Source organism: Somniosus microcephalus, chromosome 5 (genome assembly GCF_052327205.1).
Source record: "Somniosus microcephalus isolate GS21.2 chromosome 5, FLI_Smic_1.0, whole genome shotgun sequence".
NCBI lineage: Eukaryota > Metazoa > Chordata > Chondrichthyes > Squaliformes > Somniosidae > Somniosus > Somniosus microcephalus.
In genome coordinates this window covers 92,177,287-92,195,001 of record NC_140991.1, presented here as the reverse complement: position 1 = coordinate 92,195,001, position 17,715 = coordinate 92,177,287, and the positions used below count along the sequence as shown (strand labels likewise).

The 17,715-nt window shown below is 45.4% G+C and overlaps 1 protein-coding gene across 1 annotated transcript in view; it reads left to right on the top strand.

The window, feature by feature from the left end:
- dnah5l (dynein, axonemal, heavy chain 5 like) overlaps positions 1-17,715 on the top strand; it is a 450,024-nt gene that overhangs the window by 288,919 nt on the left and 143,390 nt on the right. The window contains exons 62-64 of the mRNA XM_085987988.1: positions 8,404-8,598; positions 15,489-15,644; positions 16,364-16,546. Of these exons, the coding sequence (XP_085844114.1) occupies positions 8,404-8,598; positions 15,489-15,644; positions 16,364-16,546 (534 nt within the window). The remainder of the gene's footprint in view (positions 1-8,403; positions 8,599-15,488; positions 15,645-16,363; positions 16,547-17,715) is intronic.

The following is a 17,715-nucleotide window of genomic DNA, read 5'->3' as shown; positions in this document are numbered from 1 at the left end:
CCTAAGAACAATACGCTTCTAAGATTGTTTACTTTCTTTGATACTGCCTGATGGAGCTATACAAAGCACAATTGGTTTATTCATGTTCTAATATTGTTTCTAAAGTTACTTGACATTGGCTTGTCATTAAATCCTCACTCAGTAGAGCTCAAATAATTTTATTATTCCTGTATAGATGCCCACTGCAGTCTTTCTTTTAAATTAGATAGGGAGCAAATTTTAAATATCTCTGTTGATACAGCTTAAAACCTGTAATAGCAAAGAAATCCCAGTGTAAATGCAGCCTTATTATTATGCGCAGCAAGTGAATTTCGCAGTAGTGAAGATTAACAGAAAATTGCAGACGTTTGTATAAATGAAACAGTTGTGTTCATCTGATTTTTCTCCCATACACCTTCCCTCAAAGAAAGAAAGAAATTGCAACTGTATAGATCATAGGCCAGATCTTACTGGAACGGGACATCTCGTGGCGTGCCCTGTTAGTTAGGCTTTTTCCTGCAAACTTCCGTTCAAAAAAGTTTTATGTCATAACTTGCTGGAAGTGCGAGCTGAAAGCGGCATGGCGAGAGCAACGGGGCATCTGGAACCTCCGTGAATGGCAGGACCAACAGTGCATCTCCTTAACCATTGAGATTTAAGGATTGAGAAAGAAACAAAGGAATGATGGAGATGCAGAGTAAATTAGAGTCAAATCAGGTACAGAAAGAGAAATAAAGAGAGAGAAAGAAAGATTGGATTAAGAGAGAGAAAAAAAGAGACACTTTAAGAAAAAGAAAAATTCAAAAATGCTCCAAGAAGAATTTACTATATGCAGGAATGAGACTGAACAGTTTAAATTGTTCCCTTTCTGGGCTGGCGAGGTTGATTGGCATTGTATTAACAACTATCATGTAATTAAAAGGGTACTTATGCTCTTAATCTCAGGCCCTAACTTTCTGCAGTGAGTTTAATGGAAAATTAATGTGCAAATCCAGCAAGTTCTTGAAAATAACGGGACAGCTAAGAGCGAGATGCCATTTTTGCAAAGCAAACAGCGGAGTGGTGTAACTTGACCAGCAAGTTCTGGAGATATGCAACTCACGGTGTATCTCTTAATCCCCTGCACTTGCTGGCCGATCTGCACATTAATAAGGGAATTGGGAGCCCATTAAAGACAGACGCAAGTGATACTGTAATCGACAACAAGGAAATGGTAGACTTGTTAAATCAGTACTTTGCACCTGTCTTCACAGTAGAGGAAGAGGACAAAATACCAGCGATAGAAGGGAAATTAAAAAATAAATATAGGGGAGGAACTTACTGGATTTAATATAAGTTAAAAATGGTAATGGAGAAAGTAATGGGACTTAAAATAGACAAGTCTCCAGGACCTGATCATTTCTACCCTAGGGAATTAAAATTGCAAATGTGTTTGTCATAATCATCCAAAGCTCTCTTGATTCGGGAGTTGTGCAGTTGGATTGGAAAATTGCAAATGTCATTCCATTATTTAAGAAGGGTGAGGGAGAGAAACCAGATAACTACAGACCGGTCAGTTTAACATCAATTGTAGGGAAGTTACTAGAATCTGTCATTAGGGACAGAGTGACTGAATACTTGGACAAATATAAGCTGATCAGAGAGTCAACATGGACTTGTGAAGGGTAAGTCATGTCTGACTAATCTAGTTGAATTTCTTGAAGAGGTCACTAATATGGTGGATAAAGGAATGTCTATGGATGTTATCCATATGGATTTTCTAAAGGCATTTGATAAGGTTCCACACAAGAGACTGGATGCAAAAATGGAACTGCACAAAATTGGAGGCAATCTTGCAACATGGGTTGGAAATTGATTGAGTGGTAGGAGACAGAGAGTAGGGATAAAGGGTACTTATTCTGATTGGCGAATGGGACAAGTGGTGTTCCCTAGGGATCTGTACTGAAGCCTCAGCTTTTCACCATTTTTATCAATGATGAAGGAATAGAGAGTTGTATATCGAAGTTTGCAGATAACACTAAATTGGGAGGTGCAGTAAGCAGTGCAGATAGGAGCAGAATGTTACAAAGGCACTGATGCACTATCAACAACACCAAAGACTACGAGTTGAACTTATACGAAGTAGGCTTTTATTGACTAAGAACTGGAGCATGCCTCTGCTAGTGGATCCATCCTAAGAGCTCCCGGGGGAAGGGTGGTGAGTCACCTTTATACCCGGGCTTAGGAGTGGAGCCAGGGGCAGAGACATGCCCGGACCTGTACAGAGTTAACAGTGGTTTACCACATTCACCCCTCGTTTAAAAAAGAGTCCGGCGGGGTGAAGTGTTTCAAAAGTTCGTATACGAAAGTTTCTCCGGGGGTCTTGTCTGCCGTAATGATCTTCGTGGTGCCGGTTGCGGCGGTTCTTTGCCCGCGGCCGCTTCTTGCGTGGGACGGAGCACTGGCGTGTCGTCCTCTCGGGGTAGGGATGGCAGCGGCATGTCGTCAGTTCGTGGTAGACACCCCGGTGGTGCGTCGTGGGTAGTGGTGGTGGGTGGAGGTAGTGGATGGTGATCGATGGTGTTTCGGGTGGTACCTGAGGGTGCGAGGTCTCGAATTGAGACTGTGTCCTCCCGCCCGTCAGGATGCGCCACGTAGGCGTACTGTGGGTTGGCGTGGAGGAGGTGAACCTTTTCGACCAGGGGGTCCGTCTTATGGCTCCTCACGTGTTTCCTGAGCAGGACGGGTCCCGGGGACGTCAGCCATGGCAGTAGTGATGTCCCCGAGGTGGATTTCCTGGGGAAGACGAACATCTTCTCGTGAGGGGTGGCGTTTGTGGCAGTACAGAGTAGTGATCGTATGGAGTGGAGCGCATCGGGGAGGACATCTTGCCAGCGGGAGATTGGGAGGCCCTTGGATTTTAGGGCGAGCATGGCGGTCTTCCACACCGTTGCGTTCTCCCTCTCTACCTGTCCGTTACCCCGGGGGTTGTAGCTGATAGTCCTGCTCGTGGCTATGCCCTTCTCGAGCAGGTACTGGCGCAGCTCGTCGCTCATGAACGACGAGCCCCTGTCGCTGTGGATGTAATTGGGGAAGCCAAATATGGCGAACAGATCGTTGAGGCACCTGATGACTGTGGCGCTGGTCATGTCCGGGCAGGGGATGGCGAAGGGGAAACGGGAGTACTCGTCAATAATATTGAGGAAGTACGTGTTGCGGTCAGAGGAGGGAAGGGGCCCCTTGAAATCGACGCTGAGACGTTCGAAGGGGCGGGTGGCTTTAATCAGGTGTGCCCTGTCTGGCCTATAAAAATGCGGTTTGCATTCGGCGCAGACCTGGCAGTTCCTGGTCATGGTCCTGACCTCCTTGATGGAGTAAGGCAGGTTGCGAGCTTTAATAAAATGGAAGAACCTGGTGACCCCCGGGTGGCAGAGATCATTGTGGAGGGTCCGTAGCCTATTGACTTGTGCGTTGGCACATGTCCCACGGGATAGGGCGTCTGGGGGCTCATTAAGTTTCCCGGGCCGGTATAAGATATCGTAGTTGTAGGTGGATAACTCGATCCTCCACCGCAATACCTTATCATTTTTGATTTTCCCCCTTTGTCTGTTGTTAAACATAAATGCTACTGACCGTTGGTCAGTGAGCAGGGTGAAACGTTTACCGGCCAGGTAATGCCTCCAGTGCCGTACAGCCTCCACTATCGCCTGGGCCTCCTTCTCGACTGAGGAGTGTCGAATTTCGGGGCCCTGGAGGGTCCGTGAAAAGAAGGCCACGGGTCTCCCCGCCTGGTTAAGGGTTGCGGCTAGGGCGAAGTCAGATGCATCGCTCTCCACTTGGAAAGGGATGGACTCATCCACTGCGTGCATTGTGGCCTTCGCAATGTCCTCTTTTATGAGGGTGAAGGCCGCACGGGCCTCTGCCGTCAGGGGGAAGAGGTTGACTTGATGAGGGGCCGGGCTTTGTCCGCATAGTTGGGCACCCACTGGGCATAGTAAGAGAAGAACCCTAGGCATCTCTTCAGGGCTTTTAGGCAGTGGGGGAGGGGTAGTTCCAGGAGGGGGCGCATTCGGTCGGGGTCGGGGCCGATGACTCCGTTTTCCACCACGCAGCCAAGAATAGCGAGGCGCGTGGTGCGGAACATACATTTTTCTCTGTTGTATTTCAGATTCAGCCGTTGGGCCGTACGGAGGAATTTTTCTAGGTTGGCGTCGTGGTCATGCCAGTCATGGCCGCAGATGGTGACGTTGTCTAGATAGGGGAAGGTGGCCTGCAGCGCGTTCTGGTCAACCATCCGGTCCATCTCCCTTTGGAAGACCGAGACCCCGTTGGTGACGCCGAAGGGGACTCGGAGGAAGTGGTAGAGGCGACCGTCAGCCTCGAAGGCCGTGTACTGGTGGTCCTCAGGCCTGATGGGGAGCTGGTGGTATGCCGACTTCAGATCAATCGTCGAGAATACCCGGTATTGTGCTATCTGGTTGACCATGTCAGATATGCGGGGAAGTGGGCATGCGTCTAATTGCGTGTATCGATTGATCGTCTGGCTGTAATCAATAACCAGACGTTGTTTTTCACCGGTCTTCGCTACCACCACTTGGGCTCGCCATGGGTTGGTGCTGCCCTCGATAATCCCTTCCCTCAGGAGTCTTTCTACTTCTGATTTAATAAAGCTCCTATCCCCGGCACTGTACCGCCTGCTTTTAGTAGCAATTGGCTTGCAGTCTTTGGCGAGGTTAGCGAACAACGGGGGGGGGTTTGACCTTCAGGGTGGACAGGCTGCATACTTTGCGCGGCGCCGTGTTTAAATTCTGCCGGCTGCAGACTGTAAGTGGGGGCAGGGGCCCGCCATATGCCATCGTGACGCTCTCCAGATGGCACTGGAAGTCTAATCCTAGCAGTACGGGAGCGCAGAGCTGTGGCAGGACGAGGAATTTAAAATCTCTGTACTCCACGCTGTTCACTGTCAGAGTCGGTACACAGTAGCCGCCGACGTCCGCCGTATGGGACTTTGAGGCCATAAAGACCTGGTGGCGTGTGGGCATAACCGATAGGGAGTAGCGTCGCACCGTGTCGGGGTGGATGAAGCTCTCCGTGCTTCCGCAGTCGAAAAGGCAATTTGTGGCATGGCCATTTACTTTACGTTCATCATGGACCTGGCTAGTTGATGGGGCCCAGATTGGTCCAGGGTGATGGAGGCCATCGTCGAGGTCGGTGGGTCGCTGTAGTATTCGCCCGCGCTGGGGGCCTGGTCCCGAAATGGTGTCCAAGATGGCGGCTCCCCCGCAGCTGGTGGTGCCCAAAATGGCGGCCCGCATGGCTCACACGTGGTTGGTGGGGTCCAAAATGGCGGCCTGCACGGTTCACACGCGGCGCTGCTGGAATTGGGGGTCGATTTCGCCCTGCACACTCTCGCGTAGTGGCCTTTCTTGCCGCATTTGGAGCAGGTCGTGTCCTTTGCTGGGCATTGCTGTCTGGGGTGCTTGGCCTGGCCGCAGAAGTAGCATTTCTGGCCTCTGGTCATTGCAGCTGTAGTTGGGCTGCTGGCGGCTTGTGGCCTTACCGGGTCCCAAGATGGCTGCTCCCATGACATCCACGTGGCCATCCGATCAGGGGGGTAGGCGTCCATGTTCTGGAGGGCCACGTCTAACGAGTTAGCGAGGGCCACTGTCTTCTGCAGGTCGAGCCCCCTCTGTTCCAGCAGCCTCTGCCGTGTATAGTTGGACCTGATGCCGGCTACGTAGGCGTCTCGGATCAGGTCTTCCGTGCATTCCTTGGCCGTCACCGCTTTGCAATTACAGGCCCGGCCGAGGACTCTCAGTGCCAGTAAATATTCGGCGCCCGATTCCCCGGGGCACTGTTTTCGGGTAGCCAGGAGGTGTCTGGCGTAGACCTCATTAACAGGCCTCACGTATTGTTCCTTTAGCGTCGCGATGGCGGCCGCGTAAGTTGTGGCGTCTCGGATGATCGAATAGACTCGGTGGCTCACCCGTGAGTTCAAGACAAGCCGTTTCGCGTCATCTGTAGTGACGGTAGTGCTGGAGGCCTCCAGGAAGGCTTCGAAACAGCTCAGCCAGTGTTCAAAGTTATTGGCTGCATCTGCTGCTTGAGGATCCAGGTCTAAACGTTCCGGCTTCAAGATTTGCTCCATGTTGAAAATTTAGTCAATAAAATTGATGCACTATCAACAACACCAAAGACTACGAGTTGAACTTATACGAAGTAGGCTTTTATTGACTAAGAACTGGAGCATGCCTCTGCTAGTGGATCCATCCTAAGAGCTCCCGGGGGAAGGGTGGTGAGTCACCTTTATACCCGGGCTTAGGGGTGGAGCCAGGGGCGGAGACATGCCCGGACCTGTACAGAGTTAACCGTGGTTTACCACAGGCACATAGGCAGATTAAGTAAGTGGGCAAACTGTGGCAAATGGATTTCATTGTGGGGAAGTGTGAGATCATCTGCTTTGGATCCAAGAAAGATAAATCAGAGTATTTTCTAAATGGTGAGAAACCAGGATCATTTAGAAACTGTGGAGGAGCAAAGAGATTTGGGAGTCCATATGCACAAATCACTAAAAGCCACTGAACAGGTACAAAAAGCAACCAAAAAAGCTAATGGAATGTTGACCTTTATCTCAAAGGGGGCGGGAATACAAAGGGGAGGAAGTTCTGCTTCTGTTGTATAAAGCCTTGGTCAGACTCCATCTGGAGTACTGCGTTCAGTTCTGGGCATCAAACCTCAGGAAAGATATATTCGCCTTGGAGGGATACAGCACAAATCCACCAGAATGATCCTGGAGCTTAAAGGGTTAAATTATGAGGACAGGTTGCATAAACCTGGCTTGTAATCTCTTGAGTATAGAAGATTGAAAGGTGATCCAATCGAGGTATTTAAACTGAAAGAATTGATAAGGTAGATACAGAGAAACTATTTCCTCTGGTGGGGAATGCAGAACAAGGGGCTTAATCTTAAAATTAAAGCCAGGCCATTCAGGAAGCACTTCTTCACATAAAGGGTAGTGGAAATCTGATACTCTCTCCCCCAAAAAGCTGTGGATACTGGGTCAATTGAAACTTTCAAGACTAAGATTGATAGATTTTTGTTAGGTAAGAATATCAAAGGATCTGGAGCAAAGGCGGGTGAATGGAGTTAAGGTACAGATCAACCATGATCTAATTGAATGGCAGAACAGGCTCAAGGGGCTGAATGGCCTACTTTTGTTCCTTTGCAAAATTGTTTATTTTCGCCCCATTTTCTGTCCCGAAAATGGGCACAACGATGAACAATTTCTACCTCTTTGTCAGATTTGTTCAAATATATGATTGATTGTAGCTCCTTGTGAATTCAACAGTTGTCTAAATTCCCTGGGTTTTGGTCACTGTTTAGAAAGTATTTAGCAGTTGTCTTTTTTTCAAATCAGTGAGACTGTCTGGAATCTTTACAAAGAGTTAGTCAGGCGAGATAGCTTGCATACAAAAGCAAAATACTGCGGATGGCTTACGTAGTTGGTGAGAAAAGGAAAAATGTAAGAAAATTCATCATATATTAGTTTAGCATAGCAGTTGTGAATTATTTATTATTTTCTATTACAATGAGGAATTAATTGAGCTTAATTACTGTAAATATATATATTGTGTTAGTGGTGCTGTTTGTTTATTCTGTTACTGCTTAATAAATTTGTTTAACAATTTAAGCCCAAGACAAAGTCTCGTGTCGTGATATCCTGCTGCCTTACAAAGACAAGCAGGACCCTGTGAATACATGGATAGAAATAGTAGCTGAAATCATCTGAAAGAGTTCTCTGTTCATTACTCAACCATGCTATGAATCTTATCTAGAAATCTGGGCAAGTGAAAACATTCTCTGGGATATAGCGGGGTAGGGTCAGCTACAAGAGTAGTCTGAAACACAGAACCCAAAAATATCTAGAGTAAAAGAAACCCAAAAAATATAACAATTGGTTTGTGCCAATGTTGAATTCTCAGCTGCTGTTTTATCATTAGGGAGAACAGGAGCCCAATTTGTTCCTGCAGGAAGGGAGAAGAAATTAGCAAGCCACACCAGTCATCGTCTCACATTACTGAACAACCTGGCAGACACCTGGCAACAGGTCTCTCACCTTTTCAGACATAGAATGTTGGAAACCCAATGGAAGGGGGAGATTTCTATTTAGTTTTTAAAATATATTGTGGGCAGCAGGCAGAAGATGACCATTTCTGAAATATAATAAGCAATTCTGTGAAGTAGCGATCATTGCAAAAATGTTTTATTTTATTCCTGCTTTTCTACTGTATTCTACCATTGGTTTCAAACATACATGAAACAAAAATACAGTCTTATAAATACATATAACTGTTTATTTTACGGGTCCATTCATAACGTTAGAAAAATGGCTCACAACATTGAATTGCAGTACCTTTAGCAATTTTCATTCCTTTTAACCTTCAGGACATCAACCTAATCAGTATGTTGGTGGATAATGCTACAATTGGTGAATGGAACCTCCAGGGACTTCCAAGTGATGACCTGTCAATACAGAATGGTATCATAGTAACCAAAGCAACTAGGTATGCACTTCTGATTGACCCACAAGGACAAGGCAAGATCTGGATTAAAAACAAAGAAAAGAACAATGAGTTGCAGGCAAGTCTGGGAAATGGTTTTCGTATGCTATCTTTTTCTAATTAAACCAAATTTAAAATATAAATATTAGACAAAGCTAGTGATTTAAAATAATGAATAACATGTCTGTAGGCAGCCGTTGCTTTTATTAAGGACAACAGACCATTTCAATATATCTTGGCCAGTATGTATCCCTCAACATGCACCATAAAATGTAATTCATCTCATTGCAGTTTGTGGAATTTTGTTTTCTGCCAGGTGGCTGTTTACCTAACATAATAGTGACTGCATTTCAAAGCACTTAATTGTATGTCAAGCTTTTTGAGATATTTCAGAGACGTGATAAGGAACTATATAAATGAAAGTCTTTGTTAACTATCGTTCTCTCTCCAAAGATGCTGCCTGACCTGCTAAGTATTTCCAGCATTTTCTGTTTTTATTTCAGATTTCCAGCATCCGCAGTATTTTGCTTTTGTATCTAAATGAAAGTCTTTGTTCTATGAAAACAACTTTTTGAAATCTGTTATTATGGATATGTCATAAGCAAGCAGGGAAGATAAGCTCGTTTGTGGCAACATGATGCTTTGTAAATATTTTCTGATATTGAAAACTATAAAGGAATAGCTGACTTTATTCATTCTGGACAATAATGGGCCGTATTTTGCGACCCCTACGGGTGCGTACGAGGTGCGTATGAGGTGCGCACGCATCCGTAGGGGCCACGCAAGTGCCGGGTTTAGGCATGCGACACGCATGTGCTGAAACCTGGCACTTGTGATCCCTTGACAGACCCTCCACACCCCCAGGAAAAGGGCCTCTGTGGGTGGAGAGTTGCACTATTTGCCCAACTTCCACCCGCTAAAAGGCCGTGGAATTCTTACGCCTGGTAAAAGGCATAAAGCCTGCTTTTACCAGCGTAGGAGTTTTAAAAAATAGAAAAATAATATGTTATCACTCACTTATACATTAAAAACCCTGCCCAATAAGGTACGTTTATTTTTAGGCTTGTTAAAACATATACATTTTTTTTCAAAAAATTAAATTTTTGTTTAAAATATTTAATTAAATGCCATTTTAATTAATTTTATATATGTAATTAAATGTTTTTTTATTTCATGTGTTCATTTAAGTCATCCTCATTCATACTTATGACAGTTCTGTACGTACGGAAACCCCATAAGTATGAATGGGGATTCCCTTCTTTCATTGGTTGGGCTGCCCCACGTGATCCCAGGGGCGCTTGTGAACCGCATGCGCCCCTGGGCTATGTGGGCCTCTACGCATTTCTACCAGGAGAGGCCCAGGATCGCAAGCCTCCATATCTCCCGGAACACCAGATCAATGTGTTGAAAATTTGATGATCGGAGGCATCCGCCCGCGGGAAGCCTCCGTTCGTAAATTCAGGCCCATAATCTTCATTTGCATCTCCATCCCATTCCCAGCCCTTCTCTCTTATTTAAACACCCACACAGAAAACCTCTTTCAAAAGCAAAATACTATGGATGCTGGAAATCTGAAATAAAAACAGAAAATGCTGGAAATACTCAGCAGGTCAGACAGCATCTGTGGAGAGAGAAGCAGGGTTAACATTTCAGGTCGATGACCCTTCGTCAGAACTGGAAAAAGTTAAGAGATGTAACAGGTTTTAAGCAAGTGCAGGGGCAGGGAAAGGGGGAAGGGAGGAAAGAACAAAAGGGAAGGTCTGAGATAGAGTGGAAGCAGGAGAGATTAAATGACAAAAATGCAAGGCAAAAGAGGATGGTAATGGGACAAGAAAAGAAACAAAATATGGGTCTCGAGGAGTTGTAAATGGCAATAGCAGAATCATTAGCAACTACTTTCTGAAAAAAATGGGAGCTGTGGTTGAGACCTGAAATTGTTGAACTCAATGTTGAGTCCAGAAGGCTGTAAAGTGCCTAATCGAAAGATGAGGTGCTGTTCTTCGAGCTTACGTTGAGCTTCATTGGAACAACGTAGGAGGCCGAGGACAGAGAGGTTAGCGTGGGAGTGGGGCAGAGAATTAAAGTGACAGGCGACCGGAAGCTTGGGGTCATGTCCAAGACAATCAGGAGGGGGCCAGCAATAGTCTGCAGGACTGCTGTAGAGCCAGGAGGAGCACTGCTAGTCCTCCCGGCTCCACATTCAGGTAAGTTTTCTTTTTTTACAGAACTTACCTTTTTGGTTGCGGCCTCTAGAGGTCCCTTTAAGGACCATTTTGTTAGCCCACATGTAGGCCTTGTTTTCCTGAACGCAGCTGGATTGGCGCTGGCATCATAGAAACATAGAAATATAGAAACATAGAAGATAGGAACAGGAGTAGGCCATTCGGCCCCTCGAGCCTGATCCGCCATTCAATGCGATCATGGCTGATCATCCAAATTCAGTACCCGGTCCCTGCTTTCTCCCCATACCCCTTGATCCCTTTAGCCTTAAGAAATATATCCAACTCCTTCTTGAATATATTTAATGAATTGGCCTCTACTGCCTGCTGTGGTAGAGAATTCCACAGGTTCACCACTCTTTGGGTGAAGAAATTCCTCCTCATTTCTGTCCTAAATGGCCTACCCCTTATCCTTAGACTGTGACCCCTGGTTCTGGACTCCCCAACCATCGGGAACATCCTTCCTGCGTCTAGTCTGTCCAGTCCTGTCAGAATTTTATAAGTTTCAATGAGATCCCCTCTCATTCTTCTAAACTCCAGCGAGTACAAGCCCAATCGTCCCAATCTCTCCTCATACGTCATTCCTGCCATCCCAGGTATCAGCCTGGTGAATCTTCGCTGAACTCCTTCCATGGCAAGAACATCCTTGCTCAGATAAGGCGACCAAAATTGCACACAATACTCAAGATGTGGTCTCACCAAGGCCCTGTACAACTGCAGCAAGACATCCTTGTTCCTGTACTCAAACCCTCTCGCTACGAAGGCCAACATACCATTTGCCTTCTTAACCGCCTGCTGCACCTGCATGCTTACCTTCAGCGACTGGTACGCAAGGACACCCAGGTCTCGTTGCACTTCCCCTTCTCCCAATCTATTGCCATTCAGATAATAATCTGCCTTCCTGTTTTTGCCACCAAAGTAGATAACCTCACATTTATCCACGTTATATTGCATCTGCCATGCTTTTGCCCAATCACCCAACCTGTCCAAATCATCCTGGAGTTTCTCGGCATCCTCCTCATAGCACACATGCCCACCCAGCTTTGTGTCGTCTGCAAACTTGGAGATATTATATCTAGTTCCTTTGTCTAGATCATTAATATATATTGTGAATAGCTGGGGTCCAAGGACCGATCCCTGCGGTTCCCCACTAGTCACTGCCTGCCACTCGGAAAAAGACCCATTTATTCCAACTCTTTGCTTCCTGTCTGCCAACCAGTTCTCTATCCAAGTCAATACCTTGCCCCCAATCCCATGTGCCTTAACTTTACACTTCAGAGTAGACTAATTTTGGGAAGGGGTTCTGAAGTGGGCATCAGGCTCTCCTGGCTCCATTACTTATATGTGCAAAGGGCCAAACACCTGTTTCAGGCGCGAGCCATGGACGCCTATATTTCTGCCTTTACCAATATGGTGGACGGAGCACTTCCAGTGTGGAATGTGCACGAGCCTGCCACCCGCCACATTGGATGCCTAGGTGCCTATAAAACGGTGTGGCGTCAACTAATCGCTATGCTGATATCTCTCCAGACACACACACATAGGAATTATATTATTGCCCAAGTCATATACAGTAGGTCCTCCCCTCCCATGAATACTTAATTCTATTTCTGTGTTAACTTTTCTGAGAATGTGCCTTGAGTTTGTATGCAATAGCAGATACTTTAAGTGCCCCAACAAATACTTAATAAAACTCTACCATCTTCGGCACAGGAATGGTGGGCCGAATGGCCTTCATCTGTGCTGTACAATTCTATGATTCACTTTCAAGGAAATGAACTATTAAATTCATGAGACTTTTGCGTTCAGTTCCTTGTTCATTTGTCAATTTAAACCTGTAAAAGTGGGCTCCATGACATCACATTGAATCTCCATGTACAAATGTACAACATTTTCAAATACAGTAGTTGATTTGGTTACTTCTTGAAGGTGTCACACAAATTGACGTGCAATTAAAAAATGTAGTCCGAGGGAGCTTGCTTCAAGAGAGACTGCACAGACAGGGGGGAAAATTCAGTTGGTTGCGCCTCCCGTTAATGCCTTAAGAGGGCGCTAATGGGGCACAAAGCAACTAGCGCCCGGGCGCGGCGATGTTTGCGCCGCTCGCAAAATTAACTAGACATTTTGCGGCGATGCTAAACACTACCGCCACGATCTCCTGCGCCGGCAGATTGTCATAGAGTCATAGGGCTAGATTTTCAGTATAGACAGTTTTGGGGCGCTAACCTTAGCGCCCGCCCGAAGTTAGCGCCCGCCCCAAAGTAGCGCCCCGTTGCCAGAAATTCAGTGGCTTCGCCCTAAGAGGTTGGTGGAGCGCTAAAAGAGGCGTTCCACTACTATCTTTAGGCGCTAAGCCGGCGGTGCAGAGCGCAACGCCCGATCTCGGGCGCAGCGCACGGCAGACACTCTGGTGCCACTGAGCTCTTAAAGGGGAAGGGTGCATGTGTTCTTCTCAAAAGCAGAGGAGGAGGAGGAGGAGGAGGAGGAGGTGGTGGTGGTGGCGGTGGTGGTGATGTGATGTCATTTTCTGCGCGCGCATCCGGGCGGCCGCTAAACTTTGCACCGGCGCTAACGGGCAACTTAATTTGGGGCGGGGCGCAAACTGCGCTGCGCCCGGGCGCTACACGCATAGCGCCCGAAAATCACTTCTCTTAAGGCGCTAACTGCTGGCGCAAGCAACTGAAAATCTAGCCCATAGAGTTTTACAGCACAGAAAGAGGCCCTTCGGCCCATCGTGTCTGCGCCGTCCATCAATCCCTGTCCAGTCTAATCCCATTTTCCAGCATTTGGTCCATAGCCTTGTATGCAATGACATTTCAAGTGCTCATCCAAATGCTTCTTGAATGTTGTGAGGGTTCCTGCCTCTACCACCCTTTCAGGCAGTGAGTTCCAGATTCCAACCACCCTCTGGGTGAAAAAGTTCCTCCTCAAATCCCCTCTAAATCTCCTGCCCCTTACCCTGAATCTATGCCCCCTTGTTATTGACCCCCCTACTAAGGGGAAAAGTTCCTCTTTATCTACCCTCTCTATACCCCTCATCATTTTGTACACCTCAATCAGATCCCCCCTCAGCCTTCTTTGCTCCAAGGAAAACAACCCCAGCCTGTTTAGTCTTTCTTCATAGCTGAGGCGCTCCATCCCAGGTAACATCCTGGTGAATCTTCTCTGCACCCTCTCCAAAGCAATCACATCCTTCCTATAGTGAGGTGACCAGAACTGCACACAGTACTCCAGCTGTGGCCTCACCAGCGTTTTGTACAGCTCCATCATAACCTCCCTGCTCTTATATTCTATGCCTCGGCTAATGAAGGCAAGTATCCCATATGCCTTTTTAACCACCTTATCTACCTGTTCCGCTGCCTTCAGGGATCTATGTACATGTACACCAAGGTCCCTCTGACCCTCTGTACTTCCTAGGGTCCTACCACTCATTGTGTATTCCCTTGCCTTATTTGTCCGTCCAAAATGCATCACCTCGCACTTTTCAGGGTTAAATTCCATTTGCCACTTTTCCGCCCATCTGACCAACCCGTTTATATCGTCCTGTAGCCTGAGGCTTTCTTCCTCGCAATTTACCACCCCACCAATTTTCGTGTCATCTGCGAACTTACTGATCATACCTTTTACATTCTCATCCAAATCATTTATGTAGATCACAAACAGCAAGGGACCCAGCACCGATCCCTGAGGTACCCCACTGGACACAGGCTTCCAGTCACAAAAGCAACCTTCGACCATCACCCTCTGCCTCCTGCCACTCAGCCAGTTTAGGATCCAATGCGCCAAGGCACCCTGGATCCCATGGGCTCTTACCTTCTTGACCAGTCTCCTATGCGGGACTTTGTCAAAAGCTTTACTGAAGTCCATGTAAACCACATCCACAGCATTTCCCTCATCCACACACCTAGTCACCCCCTCGAAAAATTCAATCAGATTGGTCAGACATGATTTACCCTTGACAAAGCCATGCTGACTATCTCCGATTAATCCTTGCCTCTCCAAGTGGAGACTAATTTTGTCCCTCAGAATTTTTTCCAATAATTTCCCTACCACAGGTGTTAGGCTCACTGGTCTGTAACGTCAGTCGAGTGCGCAATGCCCCGTTAGCGCCCTAGACCAGATATTGAGTGGCGCCCCCTGCCTTACCGCCTGCCGCAACAATGACAGGTTGAGGGGAGCGTTATGCTGTCAGAAAGGGACTAGGGGAGTGCTATTTAAAGGCGACAGCTTCCTGCCTTTTTTTGTCGGTGACATTTTTGCACCACGCATTCTGAGAGAGAGAGAGAGAGAGAGAGAGACTTCTGGAGAGATTCAACGCGGTGTGAAGGAGTTTTGAGTACTGAGCGGCACTTTGCAGGTTTATTTTGATTTGCCTTTCCTTGCTTCGCCAGCGCTCTGAGGTAGCGCCTCGCTCCTCGGCTTTTGTGCCTTAAGACAGGTGTGAAGCGCCTGATTTAGAGCTCCAATCACCTCCAGGGGCGATAAAAGCCAAGTTTGCTGTCAGAGGCGATAATTAGCGCCAGGCGCTAAACTTTGTGCACGGCCGATAATGGCGCCCCAAACGGGGCGATACTGAATTTTACTCCCACAGTGTTTATCCACAGCCCTATATTCAGAAGTGTTCTTTTGGGGGGGGTTTTGAAACAATTTGCTGAAACAAGAGATTTCATTTGCAGCTTTCATTTCTTATTAATTTCACCTGATGGTTTTCACTGAGTTAATTGAATATGTTTTAATTTTGTGTCTGTAGATAACATCATTAAATCATAAGTACTTCAGGACCCATCTAGAGGACTGTCTGTCTTTGGGACGCCCTCTGCTAATGGAGGATGTAGGAGAGGAGTTGGATCCTGCTCTTGACAATGTGTTGGAAAAGAACTTTATTAAATCAGGATCAACTTATAAAGTAAGATCAGGTTTGAAAATAATGATGCATTTTAAAGCAATTAATGTTTACTCATGGTAGAATTTTTATATTGTTAAACACATAATCATTCAAATAATGAAAGCTGATTGATTTTTAAAAAAATGGCAGCTAAGCTTAACTGAGAATAGCATTGTGATGCTACATTGACATATTAAATTCAACCACTGGCAGTGATTATGGACTGTACACAAAACTAGTGTTGGGCAAATCAGTTATAAATTATGAAATTAGAAAGTTGTGGTATTCAAGACTGATTGTGGACTGCGCATGTACCGTTTTTCCAAATTGAGCACAAGCTGGATGATGGACAGACCTAGTTCTTATATAATCAACCTGCCAAGGCACACGTATCCTTTATTAATTGGATTGAAACATTTCATTCTCTTAAAATTGGACTATGTTCAGTATTGTGTTACCATTGCACATTATATTTTCACAAGAGTCTTACAAAAATGTGATGTAAAACCATCTAAATAATTTCTGTTTCTCTCTCCACGGATGCTGCCTGGCCTGCTGAGTATTTCCAGCATTTTCTGTTGTTGTTTTAAATCATTTCAGATCCTGAATAGATGGACACACCAAAGCCAGTGATTACTTTTACAAGAGAACCTTTATTCATTTGCATTTTAAATTTACAACAAATGTAAACAAATGAATGAGAAGAAATAAACATATTGCACCCGTTTCTTTCATGCTAGGTAAAAGTTGGTGACAAAGAAATCGATGTGATGTTGGGATTTACCTTGTATATCACCACCAAGTTGGCGAATCCTGCTTACACTCCTGAGATCAGTGCTAAAACCACCATTATCGACTTTACTGTCACAATGAGAGGACTAGAAGATCAGCTTCTTGGTCGAGTCATCCTCATTGAGAAACAGGTAGGTAAAGTCAAGTGATAAAGAAAGAAGAAATAGAAAAGCAGCTGTTGATACAAAGTAAAATTAATGTGAAATAAGGGTATCAGTAACAACAAATATATTTAAAATGAACAAGTGACCCAAAAAAAATTATATGTTGTCGTGCTTACAATTCTTTTCAAGATACTAATTAATCTTTTTATATTGGACATATTAAGTTATTATATTTACCACACAATTGGAAAATTTCAGGTCCATCAATTTAGAAGAAGGCAAACAATCTGGTCTCAGCCTTTGCAAATTGTGCTTCTGAATTATCAACCGGAGGTCCATGAGAACAACCCAAGTGTTGTTGTGGATTCTGCCTCTGCACTTGCTTAAAATTTGTTACATCTCTAACCTTTTCCAGTTCTGACAAAAGGTCATTGACCTGAAACGTTAATTCTGTTTCTCTCTCCACAGATGCTGCCTGACCTGCTGTTTTTTTTGTTTTTATTAATCCAAATGACTTGCCTGTTTACTTTTTCTTCCTCATATGGGAAGCTCATCCCCACTGATGTTACAGCTTAAATGGAAAGCGTGGGATGTGGGGAATTACAAATTTGAGCCAACATTCTATTAAATGCACAACACTGGTTGGAATGCCAATACATTGCACCACTGCGTCCAAATGAAATTATTGTCAACTGCATATGCTGCACCTTCATACAAGTTTCTACGCCAGTACATCTTGATGTCGGAGTGTAGTTTTTTGTTCACTGGTTAGCTGAGTGGTTGATGTAAAATTTAATGGTTGACCTTTACATTGGTATCCCTGTAAAGGGTATTTGATAGTATATAGGGCTTGGATTTAAGTAACTTACACTGAAATGGATAAGGTTTCTCTCCCACATCAGTGACCCCTTTGAAAATTCAGGCATTGTTTGTACACTTGGGTTATGCTAGTTATGAACAGAAAATCATAGAATCATATCATTCATCGGCTATCTTGCCTGTGCCAGCTTTGTGAAAGAACCATCCACATAGTCTCATTCCCCATGCCCTTTCAAATTTTTCTTTTTCTAAAATTTATTAATTTCTATTTTAAAAGCTATTGTGGATTCTGCTTTCATCATTGTTTCTGGTAGGACATTAAATCTATTAAAAAAATTCACCTGATCTCTCCCTTTGTTCTTTTGGTGATGATTTTC